The following is an 18,690-nucleotide window of genomic DNA, read 5'->3' on the forward strand; positions in this document are numbered from 1 at the left end:
AGTTCCAAATTTGCTGTAAAGGCCACTATTGTGAGAATTCCCAGGTACGTGTTTTTTCAAAAGTCAAAAATCCTTTGATAGGATTACCACCCCGGACTGTCTCTGAGTCACCCTCCCGAACCCGGCACTCACCTGTTCAGAATTTCCGGATGGATCATGGGTTCAGATTTCAGTTCCCAGTTCTGTGTGTGGGCCTCCTTGGTGCCCTCCTGAGTTGAAGGTGGCCACGATGGACAGCCGGGGTCACTAAGCCCACCCTGCACTTTGGAGGTGCTCAGAGTGTGTTCGTTGAGTCAAAGGAATGACTATAAATTGATTATAGCTCATCCCAGTGTCTAGACCAGTGATGTCCAATAGAATAAAATGGGCGGCCCAGGAAGGCTAGCTACGTATGTGTCTTTAAATTTTTTAGTAACCTCATTAAAAAAAGAAGTAGGTAAAATGAATATTAATACTACTAAGCAAATCCAGTATGTCCAAAATATTCTCATTTCAACATGTAATCGACATAAAATGATCATTGAGATGTTACATTGTTCTGTTGTTGTTGTTGTTTGTGCTAAGTCTTTGAAATCAGCAGTGTATTTTGGACCTAAGGCCACACTAGCCACACTGCAAATGCCCCAAAGCCACCTGCGGCTGGCGGCTACCATGCTGGACGGCACAGGTCTAGACGAGAATTACTAAGTATCACTTTCTAAACCCAGGAAACTGAAAGAAGGCAAGGCCAGAAGAGGGGAAATGAACGAGGGCAGGATGACCTTGGAAGGCTTGGGGAATTTTAACTTCATCTAGAGTGAGAGAGCTAGATGCTTCCGGCCCTGGAAGCGGTTCCGGCCCTGGGGAACGTGCCGCAGGGAGTGTGGGATTTCTATCACCCTTTCAGAAGCACAGCGGAAGCCAGGGGCAGCCCCGGCCCGGAGGCTCAATGCCCAGGAAGCCTCCTCTGGCCCAAAGCGCTTCTCAGGCAAAGGGCTGTCCAGCAGCGGCTGAACGTCAACTTCTGGGCTTTGAAGCTGGAGTTCCATTCTCATTTCTTGAGAAGCCACAGAGGTAGTAAGGGAGTAAGAGCTGCACCCCACCCGCACACAGATCCCCGAGGCCCTCCCACCAGCCCCTGAAACCCTCTGCACCGCTGGCCGGGCTCCAGCCTCCATGGGGGCCCTTCAGGCCTTCTGGTGTTGAAAGAAAAGGCAGGAAACAAGCGTTGTCGGGGCTGGGCCTCAGCTATGGCTATTGTGTAAGAGGTCTAAGGTCTTACAGCCTAAAGACCATCCCTGGTGACAAGTCCCAGAGCGCGCCCGGGAAGCCCTTGCAATGACGTGGGAGTCAGCGGGGGCCCGTCGTCACCTGACCCTTCGGGAGAGAAGTGTCTCCCTGCTCTATGAGATTGACGAGGCTGTGAAGCCACGGATAACATCGTCCACGCAGAGCCCCACGAGAGCCTTCCACTCGGTCACACACAGCCCTCCAGGTCAGCTGTAACGGGACAAGGTACCACCTGGTCCTCCAGACGGCTGACACAATGCCCCTGATGCTCGCCTGCCCTCTGCTCTCCCCATTCACGTGGTCCATCTGACCACGAATTAAGAATTGAGACCAAGTCTGACTCAGCCCCCAAGTTCAGGGATGACAGCTGTATTCTCTATATTCACTGGCCCCAAACTGCCTTGGGGGGCAGCCCGGGCCTCGGGGCTCAGGCCTTGAGCCCCCTCTGCCTTCTTGGGTGATGCTTCGTTGGGCTCCGAAGCATTAACTGCTGCTCCCCTCACCCCCACCCTGGCCCCTCATCACAGTCCCGGCCTTCAGACAGTTTGAACCCCTGCCCGCTTGGCAGTCTGCAGGCGTCCTGACGAGTGTCTGACCAGATGCCAATCTCTATTCTCCCCAAGAGCTGTCTGCTTCTCCCTGGCAGCTGTAGTGCCCACTTGGGTTTAAAAATAAACTCACTGTCTGCTTGCCTGACCCAGGAGCTGCCTCCGGGTTGAGCCTGATCCTGGCTGCCTCTGCAAATATGGGGCCACCGCCTCGCCACCTCAGGGAACACGCTCTAGCGTTTCCGCTGAGGACAGACCCTACAAAGCTCGTCCTAGGAAACTCCGTTTTGTCACCTGTCACTTCTCCGGTCTGAAGGTCATCCTGAGGATTGAAGCACAGGTGTGGGGTGCTGCGAGCAGGGCTGATCTTATGGGGAGAGCGAGCCCCCAGATTGTTCAGACTGGCACCAGTGCAAAACCGTGGTCTCCAGCCTCAACTGGGCACTCACGGCAATGGCGCAGGTGCACCTGCCCTCACCTGGTGGCTGCCTCTCCCTCTCCCCACCATTTTTCCTCCTTTGCTCATCACAAAATGCTCCCCTGCCCCGCATCCTCCTCCTACTTCACACTTAATCTGAACACCACTCTTAAGGTCTTGCCAGCACCCCCCTTGCGTTCTTTTTTTATTTAGAGAGAGAGGCGGCGTGAGTTGGGGAGGGGCGGAGAGAGGAGAGAGAATCCCAAGCAGGCTCTGCAGTGTCCACACAGAGCCGGATGAGGGGCTTGAACTCACGAAACTGCAAGATCATGACCTGAGCTGAAACCAAGAGTTGGAGGCAACCACCTGAGCCACCCGGCTGCGCCGCTCCCCTCCCCACTGCCCGCCACTCTCATTCTTACTGTTGTTCTTGGGTCCTTCCCCGAAAGCATCAACTCCTCTGTGAGCCCCCTCCCCTCCAATCTTCTTAGGACATCATTCCACCATTCACCAATCCTCTCTTCTGATAACTTCTACTCCTCCTTCCCATAACCCAACAACTTTCTGTCCTTAAAAACAAAACCACGGCCACCAAAACCGGCCCCCGCCACGGGCCTCACATCTTCACAACCACACTTGTTGATAGAAACCCCTGCTCCCACTGCCCTGCTTCCTCACCGTCCATCCAGATGTTCGAGCAAACGGCGGAGGTTGCCAACTCCAAATGCATCTGTTTCTCCACCTCAACGTCTGGATCCCGGCAACGGCCACCTCCACTTCTCCGGCCCTGCCCTCTCCAGTTCTGCCTCACCCCTGGAGCTCTGGATCACGCGTTTGCCCCCTCCTTGCCTCTACAGCTCATTTCAGGGTCACCTTCCCCTCTCGGCTCCAATGGCTTTTGGTTGCTTGAAAATTTTTGCCCTTGGACCTTTTCCCCATTTACGACTTCATCACCCACTTTATCTAATTCCTTTTTTTTTTTTAATTAAAAAAAATTTTTTTTAAGTCATCTCTACACCCAACATGGGGCTCAAACTCACAGCCCTGAGATCAATAGTCGAATGTCCTTCCGACTGAACCAGCCAGGTGCCCCTATCTGGCTAATTCCTATTCAACCTTTAGCTCTTAATTTACGTGGCTTGTTCCAGAAGGCCAGCCTGCAGGCTCTCAAGCCCTCCCTAGGTCTACGTCCTCAATCCACATTCAGCCTGCTGGCCTGAGTCGTCCCCCACATCAGCTCCATGAAGGGGGGGCCGGGTCTGCCTTTCACAGTCACACGCAACATTCCTGGCGCTCAACAGATGTTTGTTGAATGAAAAAAAGGAGGACCATCCACAGACCACAGCAGGCTGGCTGGTTGTGTGTTGGGCTAGGAGAAAGAGGAGAAACATAAAATTGGACCTGAAAATCCAGGCTGGCTCACCACTGTGCTTGTTTAACTGGAGTTTAAGCTGGAATTTGAGCGACCTTTGGGATGTGGGAGCAAAACGGTTTCACTTGAGACATACCCCATGGCATGTGGTCACGGCAGAAATTTCTTTCCCAATGCACGATAGAAAGAAGAACTGACTTGCTGCTTTTAAGAGAGAATTAGAAGAGTCTATTTGCAAATCCTTCCTGTCCCCACCCAGCTTCCCTCTTAGTTTCTCTAGATGGATCGTCAGAAACAGCCTGCTTCCAGCACCAGGCCCCCCCCCCCCTTCTACGAACCTTCGAAGTCAGAGCCCCAGCCGAGGGCCCCCCGTGGGCACAGCATCTCCCGCGACCGTCACTCACCAAATAGGGCAGCGCCGTCACCAGCCCCACTTCACAGATAAGGAAACCCAGCCTTAGCGGACACACCCCCTTGAATTCACTATGTTTCTAGAAACTTCATCTGACACTGTTGCTTTTATGGAAAGGTCCTATTTTCTGCCACCCAGGACTCTCCTCATGTCTTCCCCAGAGCCTCTGCACAGGAACACTCAACACGTCCTTGTTGGTGAGGACGAATGACACCCTGTGCCATCCCTGCGGCCCAGAGTGGGGGCAGCGGAGCCTTGAGGGACAAGTCTGCCGCCCGACACAAGGACCAATCGCTCCCTTCGAAGGACTTTTCTGCATTTTTCCCCTTTCCGAGTCTTTCATAAATGTCAAAGGTTTATAGTGTTTATTTGCTAAAATACTTGCCCAGCATCTCCAGGAGCTTAAGGGGAAAGAAGAAAGATGTGAGGAAAAAAAAAAATCTAATAACCAGTGTTATCGCAAAGGGGATGGAGACCGAAATCCTGCTTATTCAGATAGAATTGCAGAATCTGGAGACCACGGACCCAAGAAAGTATCTGTCCAACGTCCCAACCGCCTCCTCCTGCCAGACCCCCAATTTGGCCTGTATAGATTCCTGAACTGGAATTCACATGGAACACTTCAAAAACTAACAGATTCTTTTTAAAAAATGTTTATCTATTTTTGAGAGAGAGAGAGAGAGAGAGAGAGCAAGTGGAAGAGGGGCAGAGAGGGAGGGAGACACAGAATCTGAAGCAGGATCCAGGCTCTGAGCTGTCAGCACAGAGTCCAACGCGGGGCTCGAACTCACAAATCATGAGATCGTGACCTGAGCCAAAGTCAGACACTTAACCGACTGAGCCACCCAGGCGCCCCCAGCAACAGATTCTTTACCTGAAAACTTAAGCTGTAACCAAGTTCGGCCTCCCTCCAATCTCTCCGCACTGGTGTCCTCTCCCTAGGACAGTCCTTTAAGTACATGAACACCTTGGGAGCGACCCCAGGCAAGTCTTCTCTTCCTCAGGCTCCAGATCCTTCGAATTCAAGTGCTCCTCCCTGTCCTCCCTGTCCCACCGCTGCCTTCTGGGCACCCCCAACCTGCCCTCGTGTCTCCTAAGTGTGCTGCCCAGAAACAGAGAATACCTTGCACAGTGTGCCCAGAAGGGCTGGAGCTGTGGGTCTGTCTGTCTCCTTCGTTGATGAGGAAATCTTATTTCTGTGCAAGTAGTAACTGTGCTTTGATCAGACACATCAGGAATGTGTGTTTATTGGCCTTTATCTTACCGGGATTTGGCCTAAATCTGTAGACCTGAAATGTGAGAAAGTTATTGCTATTTTTTAAGATTTTTTAAAAGTTTATTTATTTTGAGAGAGAGACAGAGAGAACATGCATGCGTGAGGGGGGGAGGGGCAGAGAGAGAGGGAGAGAGAATCCCAAGCAGGTTCAGTACCACCAGCACAGAGCCTGATTCGGGGCTCAAACTCACAAACTGTCAGATCATGACCTGAGCCAAAGTCGGCCCCTTAGCCCAATGAGCCAGCCAGGTGCCCCCCTAGGATTTTATTTTTAAGAAATCTCTACACCCAGCGTGGGGCTCAAACTCACAACCCCAAGATCAAGAGTCGCAGGCTTCACCGATTGAGCCCGCCAGGCGCCCCTGAGAAAGTTCTTTGAATTAAATGTAAGATAGCTTTTATTTATTTTTACTTTTTTTTTTCTTTTTGAGAGAGAGGAAGAGAAAGAATCTGAAGCAGGCTCCACGTTGTCAGCACAAAGCCCGACACGGGGCTCGATTCCACAAACTGTGAGATCATGACCTGAGCCCAAATCAAGAGTCAGACACTTAACTGACTCAGCCAACCAGCTGCCTCTAATAGAGCTTTCAGTTTTTAGGAAGGTACCAGAAACTGCATGTCAATCCTTGTTCAAAGAACTTACTACATGTAGACAGTAGAAATTATGCTTGGAGAGACTGCTGAGAACCCAGGGTTAAGGATCTGTGTGGTCTTTTCCTTTTGGTAAGTGCTGCAAATTCACTTCTGTGAAGTGATCGCTCTTTGTTCTCTTGACAACATGGAGGCAGGTGACGCCACATTACTGGTAGCTGGAAATCGGAAGCTGAAGGCATCCACAGCTGTGCCATCCAGCCTGGTGGTCATTTAAACAGCGAGGTACAGGGGCTCCTGGGTGACTCGGTTAAGCGTCTGACTTCGGCTCAGGTCACGATCTCACAGTTTGTTGGTTCGAGTCCCGCATTGGGCTCTGTGCTGACAGCTCAGAGCCTGGATCCTGCCTCGGATTCTGTGTCTCCCTCTCTCTCCCCAAAATAAACGTTAAAAATTTTTTTTCTTTTTTTTTTAAACAGCGAGGTAGGTCTACAAGTGCGTGCATGAGAAACACTCCCAAATGTAAATGAAAACCACAATGCAGGAGTGCTTGTGGGCGGGCACCTGACATGTCAGCTGCTATGTGCCCAGGAAAACACTGTGGGAGAATTCACAAAAATGGACCAGTGGTTACCCGTGGGGACAAACACTGCTGGGACAGGGATGTTTAGTTTTCATTCATTTACTACATTTTGGTCATTTTAATTTACTGGCTGCCTAGAGTTTATTGGCCACTTGGGGCCAGGTACACGGTTACAGAGGGTCAGGAAGCCTCGCACGCAGTTTGGACGGTAAAGAGTGGGGTTCTCTCAACTTCCTTTTTGAGGTTCTGCAGTTTTGGTAGAAAAGAACCCCGCGGCTTCTGCTTGCTGCAGCCTGTAGTCCGCGGTAAGCGGAGGGGCTCCGATGCGTCTAGAGCCTCCTGAAGCCTGGAGAAGAGGAAGTTGGGAGGGTGGTTTTGAAGGAAAGTCCGCAGGAAAGCAGGGGTTCAGGGCGAGGAGGTGTCTCAATGGCCAAGCTGCAGGGGCAGTGGGTTTCCTGTAGGGGCCGCAGGGCACACCTTCCCCTGGTGGGGTCTGTGCCTGGTGGTTCTCTCTGTGGAGGGTTCTAATCTTGGGTCTGTAACCGACGAAGGTTGTCCCGTGATTGACGCTGAGTGGTGGCTCCCCCTTCCAGCCTCCCCTCCCAACCTCCCGAGTTCGCTTGCTGGCTGGCGGTGGCCACGCAGGTCTGGGGCCTGCTGTTGGCTTGGCCAGGCTGGCCACCGGGCTGCTTCCTCATGGCCTTCCACAGCCAAGTCACAGGCGATCGTGCAGCTGGAGAGGCTGTCCCCCCCACCCCCATCTCCCACGCTGGCCCCCGGGAAGGTGGGCCCGCCGTTCTGGGGACTCCAACACGGTGGCCACGGACAGGAGGGTGGACTTCCCGAAAAGAGAAGCTTGCCCACCAGTGATGGCTTCCCAGGGACGCTCTGCCCTTGTTCGGGAGCTGTTACTGGAGGCGGAATCCCGGGGGTGCCAGTGATAGTCGCGGGTGAGCATGAGCGAGCAGCTGGAGCATGGCTGCCATGCTGTCACTTGTGGGCTGGTGGAAACCTTGGCGGGGACCACTCACGGGTCACAGCACGTGATTCCGGGTGGTGGGGACGGGGACGCTAGGCCCCCCGGGGACAGGGGAGACTGCGGAAGGCCACTCCATGCCCGAGGCACTAGGGGTGGTAATTTTAATTTTTAAAGATGTGCGTGTATATCACCTTTAAGTGTCAGCAAGGATTATCTGAGTAGGGAGGTTGTGGGCTATTTTTATGCCCCACACACTTTTATGTGTTTGAAGGTGAATAAATGCATGTGTGCTTTTAACAAGAGACAATGTTAAGAATGACTTTTTAGGGATGGGGCAATTATTGATGTCTTTTGTTTTCTCTTTGTTTCTGGATTTTCCAAGTCTTTCATAAACGGCATGTAATGACCTTTATAACCAGAAAAAAATGTCATTAAACTAGAATAACCAACAAAGCAAAGGAAGAAAAAAACCCAGCAGGCAATGGTATTTGTGTTTATTTATTTTTTTTAAAGCCTATTTATTTTTGAGAAAGAAGGCGTGAGTTGGGGGGACAGAGAGAGAGGAAGAGAGAGAATCTCAACAGGCTCCCCCCCAGAGAGGAGCCTGATGTGGGGGTTCAAATTTACAAACCATGAGACTGTGACCTGAGCCAAAGCTGGATGTTTAACTGAGTGAGCCACTCAGGTGCCTCATGGTATTTGTAGTTTATTTTTATTTATTAATTAAAAAAAAATTAAGGTTTATTTTTGAGAGAGACAGAGACAGTGTGAGTAGGGGAGGGGGAGGGGGAGGGGCAGAGAGAGAGGGAGACACAGAATCCAAAGCAGGCTCCAGGCTCCAAGCTGTCGGCAGAGAGCCCGATGAGGGGCCCGAACCCACAAACCGCGAGATCATGACCTGAGCCGAAGTCAGACGCCCAACCGACTGAGCCACCCAGGCACTCCCATACCGTATTTTCTTTATCCATTTACCTGCCGATAGACATGTGAGCTGTTTTCATCTCCTGGATATTGTGAACAATGATGAAATGAACGTGGGTGTGTAAACATCTCCTTGAGGTTCTCCTTTCAACTCTTTTGGATAGACCCAGCAGTGGGGTTGATAGATGAATGAGTTTTTAAAAAAGCAGGCTGGCTGCTGGCCTGAGTTTGGGTTGACATGGCTATTTAAATTGCTACGGATAAAATTATAGAACCAAAAAACGGTTCGCATTAGAGGAGAGTGGCTATAAACAGGGAAGACCAAAACGCATTCCGTACCGGGAGCATGATTTCTTATCTTTCTGCACGAAGTGGCTCAGACTCAGCACATAGTTTATGCTCATAGTTTTTCTAATAGTTGACTAAAGCCTTTTCTATCTTCTCTCTGTTACAAGGCCTCAGAATCTACATCTGAGTCCAATCAAGGTAGGGTTACTAGTTTTAGCAAATAAAAATACAGGATGCTCAGTTAAATTTGAATTTGGGATGAGCAACAAATGATTTTTTTAATGTTTATTTACTTTTGAGAGAGAGAGAGCGAGAGCACAAGCAGGGGGAGGGGCAGAGAGAGAGAGAGACAGAGCCTGAAGCAAGCTCCAGGCTTCAAGCTGTCATCGCAGAGCCTGATGTGTGGTTCGAACCCACGAACCTGAGCTGAAGTCAGATGCTCAACCGACTGAGCCACCCAGGTGCCCCCCAATAATTTTTAATATATCAGGATTTCCCATATATAAGATATAATACATAAAAAAATGATTCACTGTTGATCTGAACTTCAAATTTAACCAGGCATCCTGTATTTTATCTGGCAATCCTAAATCAAAGGGAATGGGCATCTATTCCAGGCCAACTTATGCTGATCTATTCACAGCCTTCTCCGACGGTTCTTAGCTGTGCTCTGGCGTTTCACATTCCTCCTGACCACACAACACCCCCCCTATGCCCCATGCTGGAAGCTGGGCCCTTCCTCCTCCCAGCTATCTCCAGAGCTGGCTTGAATGGCCACTCACCGCTTAAGAGATACATAAAAGAAAAAGAGGTCCCCACCCCACATGCTCTCTTCTCGGCCAACAAGCCTCCAAAAGCAGGCCACTGGAATCAAACAGCATAATCACAAGCCAGTCTATAATCGAGACAGGGGGGCCGAGTGTGCCACAGACCTCTGTCCACGATCATTTTCCCGTTGGAACGTGAAGTAAACAATCCGCTGACCATTTGCGTTCAACCCTATTTCCAGGATTTTGCCTTTAAAAGCACCTCGAGGAGCCCAAATCGTCGCGCAGACCATTCTGCAGAGGCCGCGTCCTGTCAACGCTGTCAACAGCACCTGGGTACAGGATCGAACATCAGTCTGCCTGCTGGGCACAAGCCACAGCTGCAACGTGCTTTCAGAAAAATGGGCCAGGCCAAAGGGGCTCCCTGTCAGTGCTTTTTAATGTTCCCAGTGCAAAGATAAAATTTCACTTTCACAGGGCTACACAAACTAAAAATAAAATTGAGGGGAAAAAAAAGCGATTTAGTTCTGTATCATTTTTCCCCATGGTCAGGTCCCATTCAGGTCACTGGCTGTGCGCGGAAATCGGTTATGAACAGTTGCTCGGTTCTGCCTTGCCTGGGGTTTGAGGCTGTCAGCCAGCCATGCCCTCTGTGATGGCCCCGGAGAGCAGAGCAGACAAGGATACTTGTGGAAGGTTCGGCCGAGGGTAAAGAGGGAATCCGGTCAGATTTTCCTCGAGGCTCTAGCAGGGGGCTTCCTTAGGTTTTCTTTCACAATCCCTGAGTCTAGTTGAAAATAGGCCTGGCGTGTCAAGGGCAGGGCAAGGAAATGCTGTGCTACCTCCTCAGGATTGAGAGGGCAGCAGAAAACCAGTGGCTGGCGAATGCTTGTCACCATGTCATCTTCTCTTTTTCTTACTTTCCACTTCTGAGTCACTTCCTCTTTCTGATTTCCTCAAAGATGTCATTGGATGTAGGGCGGAGAAGTTTCTCAGTAATGACACCAACTCACTGACATAGAAGGTGAGATACTTCTCTTTACACGGGACTGGTCAGTCCTGGAAAGGAAGTCCTGAATCCATACTGGATCATGGTTTGAAAACTCCCGTACACACAGTTAGTCAAGGACCACATGCTTCCCGGCACCCACCCCCTGCACATCACTTCTGGATTATTCTGCCCATCCCTCTACAGCCCTCCCCTCAGGCTGCCATCAGTCATTCTGGGCTGTCAGAGAAGATACTCATGTGCTATGCCAGGGTCTAAACCTCTGTGAAACAGATCATTCAAAATAATCCCTCTTCCCCTTTTTCTCCTGGCCCATTCTTTTTTAAACGTTTCTTTGCTTATTTATTTATTTAGAGACTGAGTGCGAGCGGGGGAGGGGCAGAGACTGGGAGACACAGAATCAGAAGCAGGCTCCAAACTGTCGGCACAGAACCAGACAGGGGGCTCGAACCCACGAACCACGAGACCATGATCTGAGCTGAAGTCGGACACTTAACCGACTAAGCTACCCAGGCGCCTCCTGAAGTTTTTCTTTTCCCTAAGCTAAGTGGTTCTCAAAACTTAATATGTGATATTACATGTGGAAAATTGTTGGGTGAAGCAAGTGTTCTGTGTCTTCTGGGGGCGGCTACTCAACTGTATGCATTGGTAACTACTAAACAAAAAGGGTGAATTTTACATGTAAATTATACCTTAATAAAAGATTTCTTAAGAATCACCTAGGGAACTTACTTCTGAATGTGGAGACCTGAGAAGGGTCCAAGGAACCAACATTTAAACAGGCATCCCTGTCTCTTCTTACACAGGCAGCTCAGTGGTCACATCTGGAAAAAACACGGCAAGTACAGCAAGGTCCACCCGGCAAAGATCCGCAACGCTGCCTGCCCCACCAGCAGCTGCCGCCCACTCCTCCGGAAAAGGAGTCAAGGGTGCAGGCCCGGATCTGTTCTCCACTCTGCCTCAACCTCTGAAAGTCTTCACGCCCGTGGGTGATAGGCTTCCAATCTGGGGTAACTAAAGGAGAGAAACCCAAAAAATATTGTACTTTAAGATTCACAGAAGTCTTAGAAATAGTTTTAAACTCCACACAGCAAAGATTTTTAACTTTGAGGAGGGAGGACACCTTTTCCAGGTATTAGTCTCTGTTCTGATGGCCAATCTGCCAAAGAATCCACTTTCAAAACTAACAGGGTGCCTTCACTGCTCCAACAGCTTGGAACGGCTCACAAGTTTATTACCAAATATGGCTGGCTGACCAGTTTACACTCTGCTGCTGAGGGTGCGCTCTTTGCGTGACCTACCAGCCAGCCTTCTGTGTCCGGGCCCAGGGTGGGGTGAACACAGGGCACTTTTGCAATAAATGCTACCCTCTCCTAACCCCCTCCCACACTTCCTTCCCAAAAGGCACGTTAGCCATACCAAGACCAGTGTGGGTCTGCAGGGAACATCCCTCTCAGAAGGCCCCCCTTTTGGAGAAAAGGCCCTGAGAACTACAGGGAGCGAGACAGGCTGTGTTCCCAGTTTCTGTGCTTAGACTCCAGACCTCCCACTCCTCCTACACAAGGCCACATCCCCTTCCCAGATTTAGGATGCCAGTAATATGCCAATCCGCGTAGCCACAGTAATCAAGAGTTGTGTAACTCAGCTATGAACAAGGGCATGTTTTGAGCTCAAGTCACCTGCTTGGAAGTTTTTCTGCTCATCCATTCCCACTGAGATCAGTTTACAGGTGAATGTACTAGGAGAGATTTTCATATCAGGTTTTCTGTACAAACCAGTAAGCCATCAGGTACTATTTTACACAAAGAATGGGGTAAAATCCTCAATAAGATATTTACTGGCAGCTGAATTCTCAAGTTTGGGAAAAGACGCACAGACCACAAATGAATCTTCTAAACTGTATTTGGAACTCACAAAACATTTGGAACTGACAAATCTTCCTAGAGACAAGGCCCCGAGCACAGAAGTCTGTCCCGACCATAAAAGTTTTACATTAACTGTACAGAACAAAATTAGCAATGAGTGATCTTTGGCACTAGAATGGTAATTCCTTAGCTGTTCATACAACATCCAAACCACACATGACATTAGATTGCTGGTTAACAGTTGAAAATTATATTTCAATTACCTTAAAAAGCTAGAAGTCCTAGCTAAGTTTTTCAGTATCAATATGCTAACTGTATCTAATACTTAGTGCCTGAGGTAGAGACTTCTGTAAGAGCTTTATTAGAGAAAACACAATTGGAAAGTACAATAAAGAAAAATTTCCAATCTTGGAAGCAAATAGCCAATGTCTTTGCTGGTTCAACAAGCCAACCTTGAAATGTAAAACACTTACTCCTTTTATTTCTGTAGGGACTTTGCATGGGAGTAAGACTTTCTTTTGCTTGGACTCCTGGATTTTAGAATACTATGGATTGTCTCTTTAAAAAATTTTTTTTTTATTATTGAGAGAGAGAGAGAGAGACAGAGTATGAGCAGGGGAGGGGCAGAGAGGGAGATGCAAAATTAGAAACAGGCTCCAGACTCTGAGCTGTCAGCACAGAGCCCGACCTGGGGCTCGAACTCAGAGACTGTGAGATCATGACTTGAGCCGAAGTCGGAGACTCAACTGACTGAGGCACCCAGGCACCCCTGGATTGCCTCTTTCTAAAAAGTATAACTATTAAGGTGGAATGTGCATGAACCAAACTCACTTAACGTTATTATTAAAAACAACACAACTGCATTAGGGGCAACAAATAAAATCTTTTAATCTCTCCATGATGTGTGGCCAGAATGTAACTTTTATTTCCAAACTCTACACTGTAGAGGCGCTGGGGCTTTCTTATTTTCAGGTGGTAAGGCTCTTCATGAGATTACATGATTTTATACAGATACAATTAACCTAATACCTGGAATCTTCTGATCAAAGTGACCCACAACTGTGTATCTTTGACTTCCAGGTCCCTTTCAGTCAAGAAAGACCCTTCCTTTATAAAAAGGCATTTCTTAAAGTAGGTTCAAGTATAACATACTTGCCTTTACTGCAAGCTAGCTGGCCAAAAATTTATCACAAACTGTAGATGTTAGAGGTATACGGTCTCCTAAATGAGACAGAAGGAATAAAGCATGGACATTTATAAGCTGAAAGGGTAAAGCATCAGTATGACTAACGGGAATGACATTTAAGTCCATTCTTGGTATAAACTGCTTAAAGCCAAGTGTTTTAAGCCATCACAGACTCCTGTGATCAAGAGCACTGGAGGATGGTTTACTACTGCCATTGTGTAGTTTTGTCAACTATTTTTGTCTTGAAGACCCAAGTTCAGACACATGACCAATAAATAGTTGGTCTTTGAATACCTTTTACCATAGGCTCTAACTACTTCATAACACTTCCAAGAAGTAGCTCCTGAAACTTGGAAAAGTCAGGTGAACTGCTTAATTTTACACCATTAAGAAATGACAGAGTTACGGTACCGAATGAGGACTTTTTTTTCTCTTTAAAGACAGAGGTGTCCTTGTAAAAGACAGATATGTGGGAGTTGTCAGGGCTGTGAAAACCATTTTAGACCACAAAGTTCATTTTTATCAAAAGTAGTTTTTTGCAGATTAGTCAAGGAAAATCCCCAGAAAAACGGGCTTCAAATGAGATAACATATTTGTGGCTTTCAATGAGCAAATATAGAAACAGGAAAAACTAAGTCATAAGGCAAAGATGAAGCCACAAAGTGAACATTAAGACTTCTTTAGGAGAAAATGTTATCTAATTCTCCCTTCAAATTTGAATTAAGAAAAAAGCCTGTTTTATAAATCTCTCCTGGTAATACATTTTAACACAAATGAGCAAAAAACACATCGGAATAGATCCAATAGTATATTAAGAAATATAAACATATTGACCATATCCTGGTTCTAGGACTAAGCACTCAACTATTTAGAGAAGCAAATGTCATAGGACAGACATGACTTTATGGCAATTCCAAGGAATACAATTTTGATAGGGGAAAAAAAAACAACCTGCGGACAGGCTTTTTATACTAATACCTGTAAGTTCCAGAATAACCAGAATGATATGTTTATAGATTCGATCCCAATTCATGGGTTAAGCTAGACACTGATAGGGCCATTTTCCTAATGGAGGTCCATGACATGCCATTATGGGGAAATGGCTTTGGCAAACTCCCATGGTTCAAAGGCTGAAGAAATGTACCAAGAAAGCAGTGAGAGTTGGGAACTCTATGTCATAGCTAAAACTTTGGTGAGAGAGTAGACTCGCACATGTGAAGTGACTTAGAATATTTTTCTATATACTTTAAGATATTGGAAGAATTATCCAGACACAAAATAACATTTTCATCGGAACAAGCCAAGAGGAAACACCGAGGGCACTGTTTGTAGGAACTAAGTAGACGCTTCTGGCATCACACGTCTTTGCCTGGCATTTCTGCTTGACTCCTGTCCTCTCTGTCACTCTCGAGCCCCCAGCCTTTCCTCTGGTGAAGCCATTGTCTCCTTCAGGCTCTGTGTAGATGTGCATTGAGTGTGTATGTATCTTCTGTCCTTTGGTTAAGAAATTTCCTTGAATCTCTAGTGACACCAGAGGGGACTGAGAGATCTTCATCTTAAATAAGCTTAGGTGTTCAAAAGCTTGCTTGTTTTCTAATAAGCACTTGAATTTCTTTATAAAACACTTGGTATGAAGGAAACTGCACGAGTCTGCTAATGATCCAGGACATGTCAGGTCTATTGTTTTCTGAAATTCCCCTTCAGTCTCTCCTGAGTTTACTTTCTGATTAAGGTGTTTAGAGATTATAAGGAACTTCTCTAGGCTAAAATTTATAGATTAAGAAAAAAAAAAAGGGCAAAAAAAATTAATGGATGGCTAGAAGCTGAAATTTTCTGAGTAGAACAAAGAAAGAAATGAAAAAGAAATGCCCAAAGGGTGCTGTTCCAGGATTCTCCTAAATAATAAAGAATGGACATTTTAAAATTAAGACCTAAAAAAGAATACTTTTGCAATTTCAAAGTCAGAGGTGGCTTGCTTTCTATTAGAAAACAGTGAGACACTCAAACCGAAAAGCTCCATGGGAAACAAAGGCCCCTTCCTTTACATCCTTACCAAGCTCTTGCTTACAAGCTCATAAACTGTAAGACAAACGATGTGAATGGGCTGGGAGAGCAAAGCTCTCCCACAGAATACAGGACTGAAAACATCAATAAAATACTGCAAATTGTAAGTGTTATGTGAACATCAATGCTTGTCATTAACAAATAGATATGCCTTGAGGGAATAAATTCTGAAATTCTCTTTAGGTCTATTTACAGATAGAATCCCCATTCTGACTGGTCTTCTATACAGAAAGAAATCTACATTGGCAGAAGTACAGAAATTATAAAAGTTACGCAGCAAATTACAAAAAAATAAGGAATTTGGATTTAGGCCTTCTGCCACAGGCAATACAAATGGCTCTGAGTATTTTTAGCCGAGAATTTTTTTTATTTCTAATGTTAACATCCAAAGAAAATATCCACCATTGGTTTCTTAAGAAACCAGAAAGGCAGGTTTCTGGATAGAGATTTAAGGCAAATCAAATAGGTCCACAACTAAACATTGTAGTAGGGCTCATTTTCCAGGCATGGCTTTGCAATAGAGGAATCTTAGGAACACCTCTGGTCAGGGTCTCCACGCTGCTACCAGACTGAGGACACTTTTGTGTATCAGCCTTTTGGGAGAACTTAAATTATGTACACACCTTCGAGGCATATGCTGGCAATGCTTGATAATTAAACGAATCCTGCAGTTAATCATTTATATCCTTTGAAAATACAAACAGGTTTTCAAAGATTGGATATAGGTGGGGGTAGGTGAATGAGATTCAAAGATTTCTTAAGTAAAGGAGAAAAGATCTCAGCCTCCTTCTACTGTGGACTTTCTTTCCAAGATTGAAAATTGATGCTTCCTCCTCCGGCTCCTGACATATCCGAAATCTTCCCTGCAACACGAGAGGCACTTTTATTAGGTGTAGCATCTATTAAAACTTTAAACCCAGGGTGGAATTTGCTGAACAAAGTAATAACACTGGCCTAATAGGCATTACCTTAAGGATTTTTTTTCCTTTAATATAAAAGTGTAACTACAGCGGTCCAATATACAAATACAAAAAAAAGTACTCATACTAAAAAAATGTACCATAATACTGTACATACAAAAACTTTTCAACAAGAATGATTTAAATATATCTGTTTTTTTCCAGATCTGGAAGACACAAATGTAAAGTTCTGTAACAGTATTATTGCTGAAATATGTGCCCACGAACACGGTGTTTCCCCTTTTCTCCCCCTTGTCCCAGCCCCGCTTTCATTGTCCCCTGAGCGTGGATCATGAGCCAACAGCATCCCTGAAGATAACCAGAGCCAAATGTTTACTCCACGGAGGCCATTATTCAGTGAGCCGCTGCTTACCACGGACTATGGAAGAGCACAAGTTTTAATCCCAGCCAAGATTAAATCCAGACGGAGGTCTTTCCATCCCCTGATTTGCTACTAGCACTGCTCTTGTTGGACCCAGCTTTGGACCCCACTTTGGCTTTTTTTTCCCGGGGACCATGAGGGTTGTTTTGGTGACTGTAGGCCTGGATTGCTAGATCCAAGCGCTCCTGAGCCATTTTGATCTCCCGCTGCAGAGTCTCCAGGTCAGCTGGGAGGTTCTCCTCATGGCTGCCGTACTGTTGTTCCTGGGCGATGTTGGCCTTGTTTTGCTTGTAGGCAATCTTAGCGTTGGACAGTTCGGTGTACTGGATTTGATCTGGTTTGACGGCAATGTTATAGCCAGGGGGAGCAGATGGTGTATTCCAAGTGAAGGGATAATTATAAGCACCCGGATCTTCCACTTCCCTCCTTTTACTGTTTAGTGAGTCTCGAATTGTCCCGAACCCTAAATGAAGCATCTCCCAAATGTTAAGCAATAGGCAAAGGCCTGTAACACCATACATTATCAGAAGGAAGATGGTCTTTTCAGTGGGTCTCGAAATAAAGCAGTCTATCTTATGAGGGCAAGGAAGTCTGCTGCACACATAAAATGGGTGGACTTGGAAGCCATACAGAAAATACTGCCCTATCAGAAAACCCACCTCAAACACGGTCCTTGCCAGCAACTGCAGCACGTAGATTTTCATAAGCCCGTCCTCCCGAATCCGTCGGCGGCCATCGTGCTTGGGTTTAGGTTGGTTCTGCTCTTTATTTTCTTTTTCACTTTCCAATTCCATTTCCGGATACATCATGGGATCCTCCTCATGGTCCTCTTCTGTTTCTTCCAGAGCCCGGTGCTGTTTCCAACGCATTGCATAGGGTTTGCTCCGAGCTGTTTTCTTGTCTGCTTCGCCATGCTCCATCTTGGCAATCTTATGAATGGCGTAGCCCAGGTACATCACCGAGGGGGTTGCCACCAAAATGATCTGGAATACCCAGAAGCGCACATGGGAGAGGGGTGCGAAGGCGTCATAGCAGACATTCTCACAGCCTGGCTGCTCTGTGTTGCACACAAATTTGCTTTGCTCATCATAATAGATGGATTCTCCTCCTACAGCTGTAAGGACAATCCGGAAGACAATCAGTACAGTGAGCCAGATCTTCCCCACGAATGTGGAATGGTTGTGGATCTCCTCTAGCAGGCGAGTCAGGAAGCTCCAACTCATGGTGATGGAATTGGTTTGCCCTGATAAAAATGGAAAAATGAAAAATGTCAAAGGAAAATCAACAAATACAAAAATCTGAACAACTTAATTTTTTGATGGTATCTCTAGGAACTACTTTTTTGAATACTTGAAATCTAACTTCAAGGCTCATGCCAGAGTGCTAATTAGAATAAAGAGCATCTCACTCTCTACTACCCCAGGAAGGACAATTCACCTCAGTCTATGAGCACATCTTTGGACCTACAGAATCCTAGAAGTCTGGTTAGCTTTCATGTCTTCCCTAGTTCCAAAGGTAAAATTGTAGCTAACATCTGAGATGTGTTTCTCAGACCCAGCATACTAGATTCTTTATGCATACTATTATTTCATAAACTTCTCTGTGAGATATAAATAAGGAAATAGTGAGAGGTGTAGCTATTCTTTCCAGTCATGGTAAGACTCTCACCGAGAACATAATGGGGACACTTGGGTTGGACCCCATTGTGAAGAGGTACCTTATTAGGAAATTTAAATTTTGGACCTGGTGACAAAGTATTAAAAAGAATTAAGGAGATGATACAGCTGCAGTAACTGGCAAT

The 18,690-nt window shown here is 46.7% G+C and overlaps 1 protein-coding gene across 3 annotated transcripts in view; it reads right to left on the bottom strand.

Annotated features, from left to right (window-relative positions):
• Positions 1 to 12,317: 12,317 nt before the first annotated feature.
• The window catches only part of GJC1 (gap junction protein gamma 1), a 40,261-nt gene continuing 33,888 nt past the window's right edge, over positions 12,318 to 18,690 (bottom strand). For all 3 annotated transcript variants that reach the window (XM_049636278.1, XM_049636276.1, XM_049636279.1), the window contains exon 3: positions 12,318 to 18,132. In XM_049636278.1, coding sequence (XP_049492235.1) covers positions 16,922 to 18,112 — 1,191 coding nt within the window. In that variant the 5' untranslated portion in view covers positions 18,113 to 18,132 and the 3' untranslated portion in view covers positions 12,318 to 16,921. The remainder of the gene's footprint in view (positions 18,133 to 18,690) is intronic.

The sequence above is a fragment of the Panthera uncia genome, chromosome E1 (assembly GCF_023721935.1).
Source record: "Panthera uncia isolate 11264 chromosome E1, Puncia_PCG_1.0, whole genome shotgun sequence".
NCBI lineage: Eukaryota > Metazoa > Chordata > Mammalia > Carnivora > Felidae > Panthera > Panthera uncia.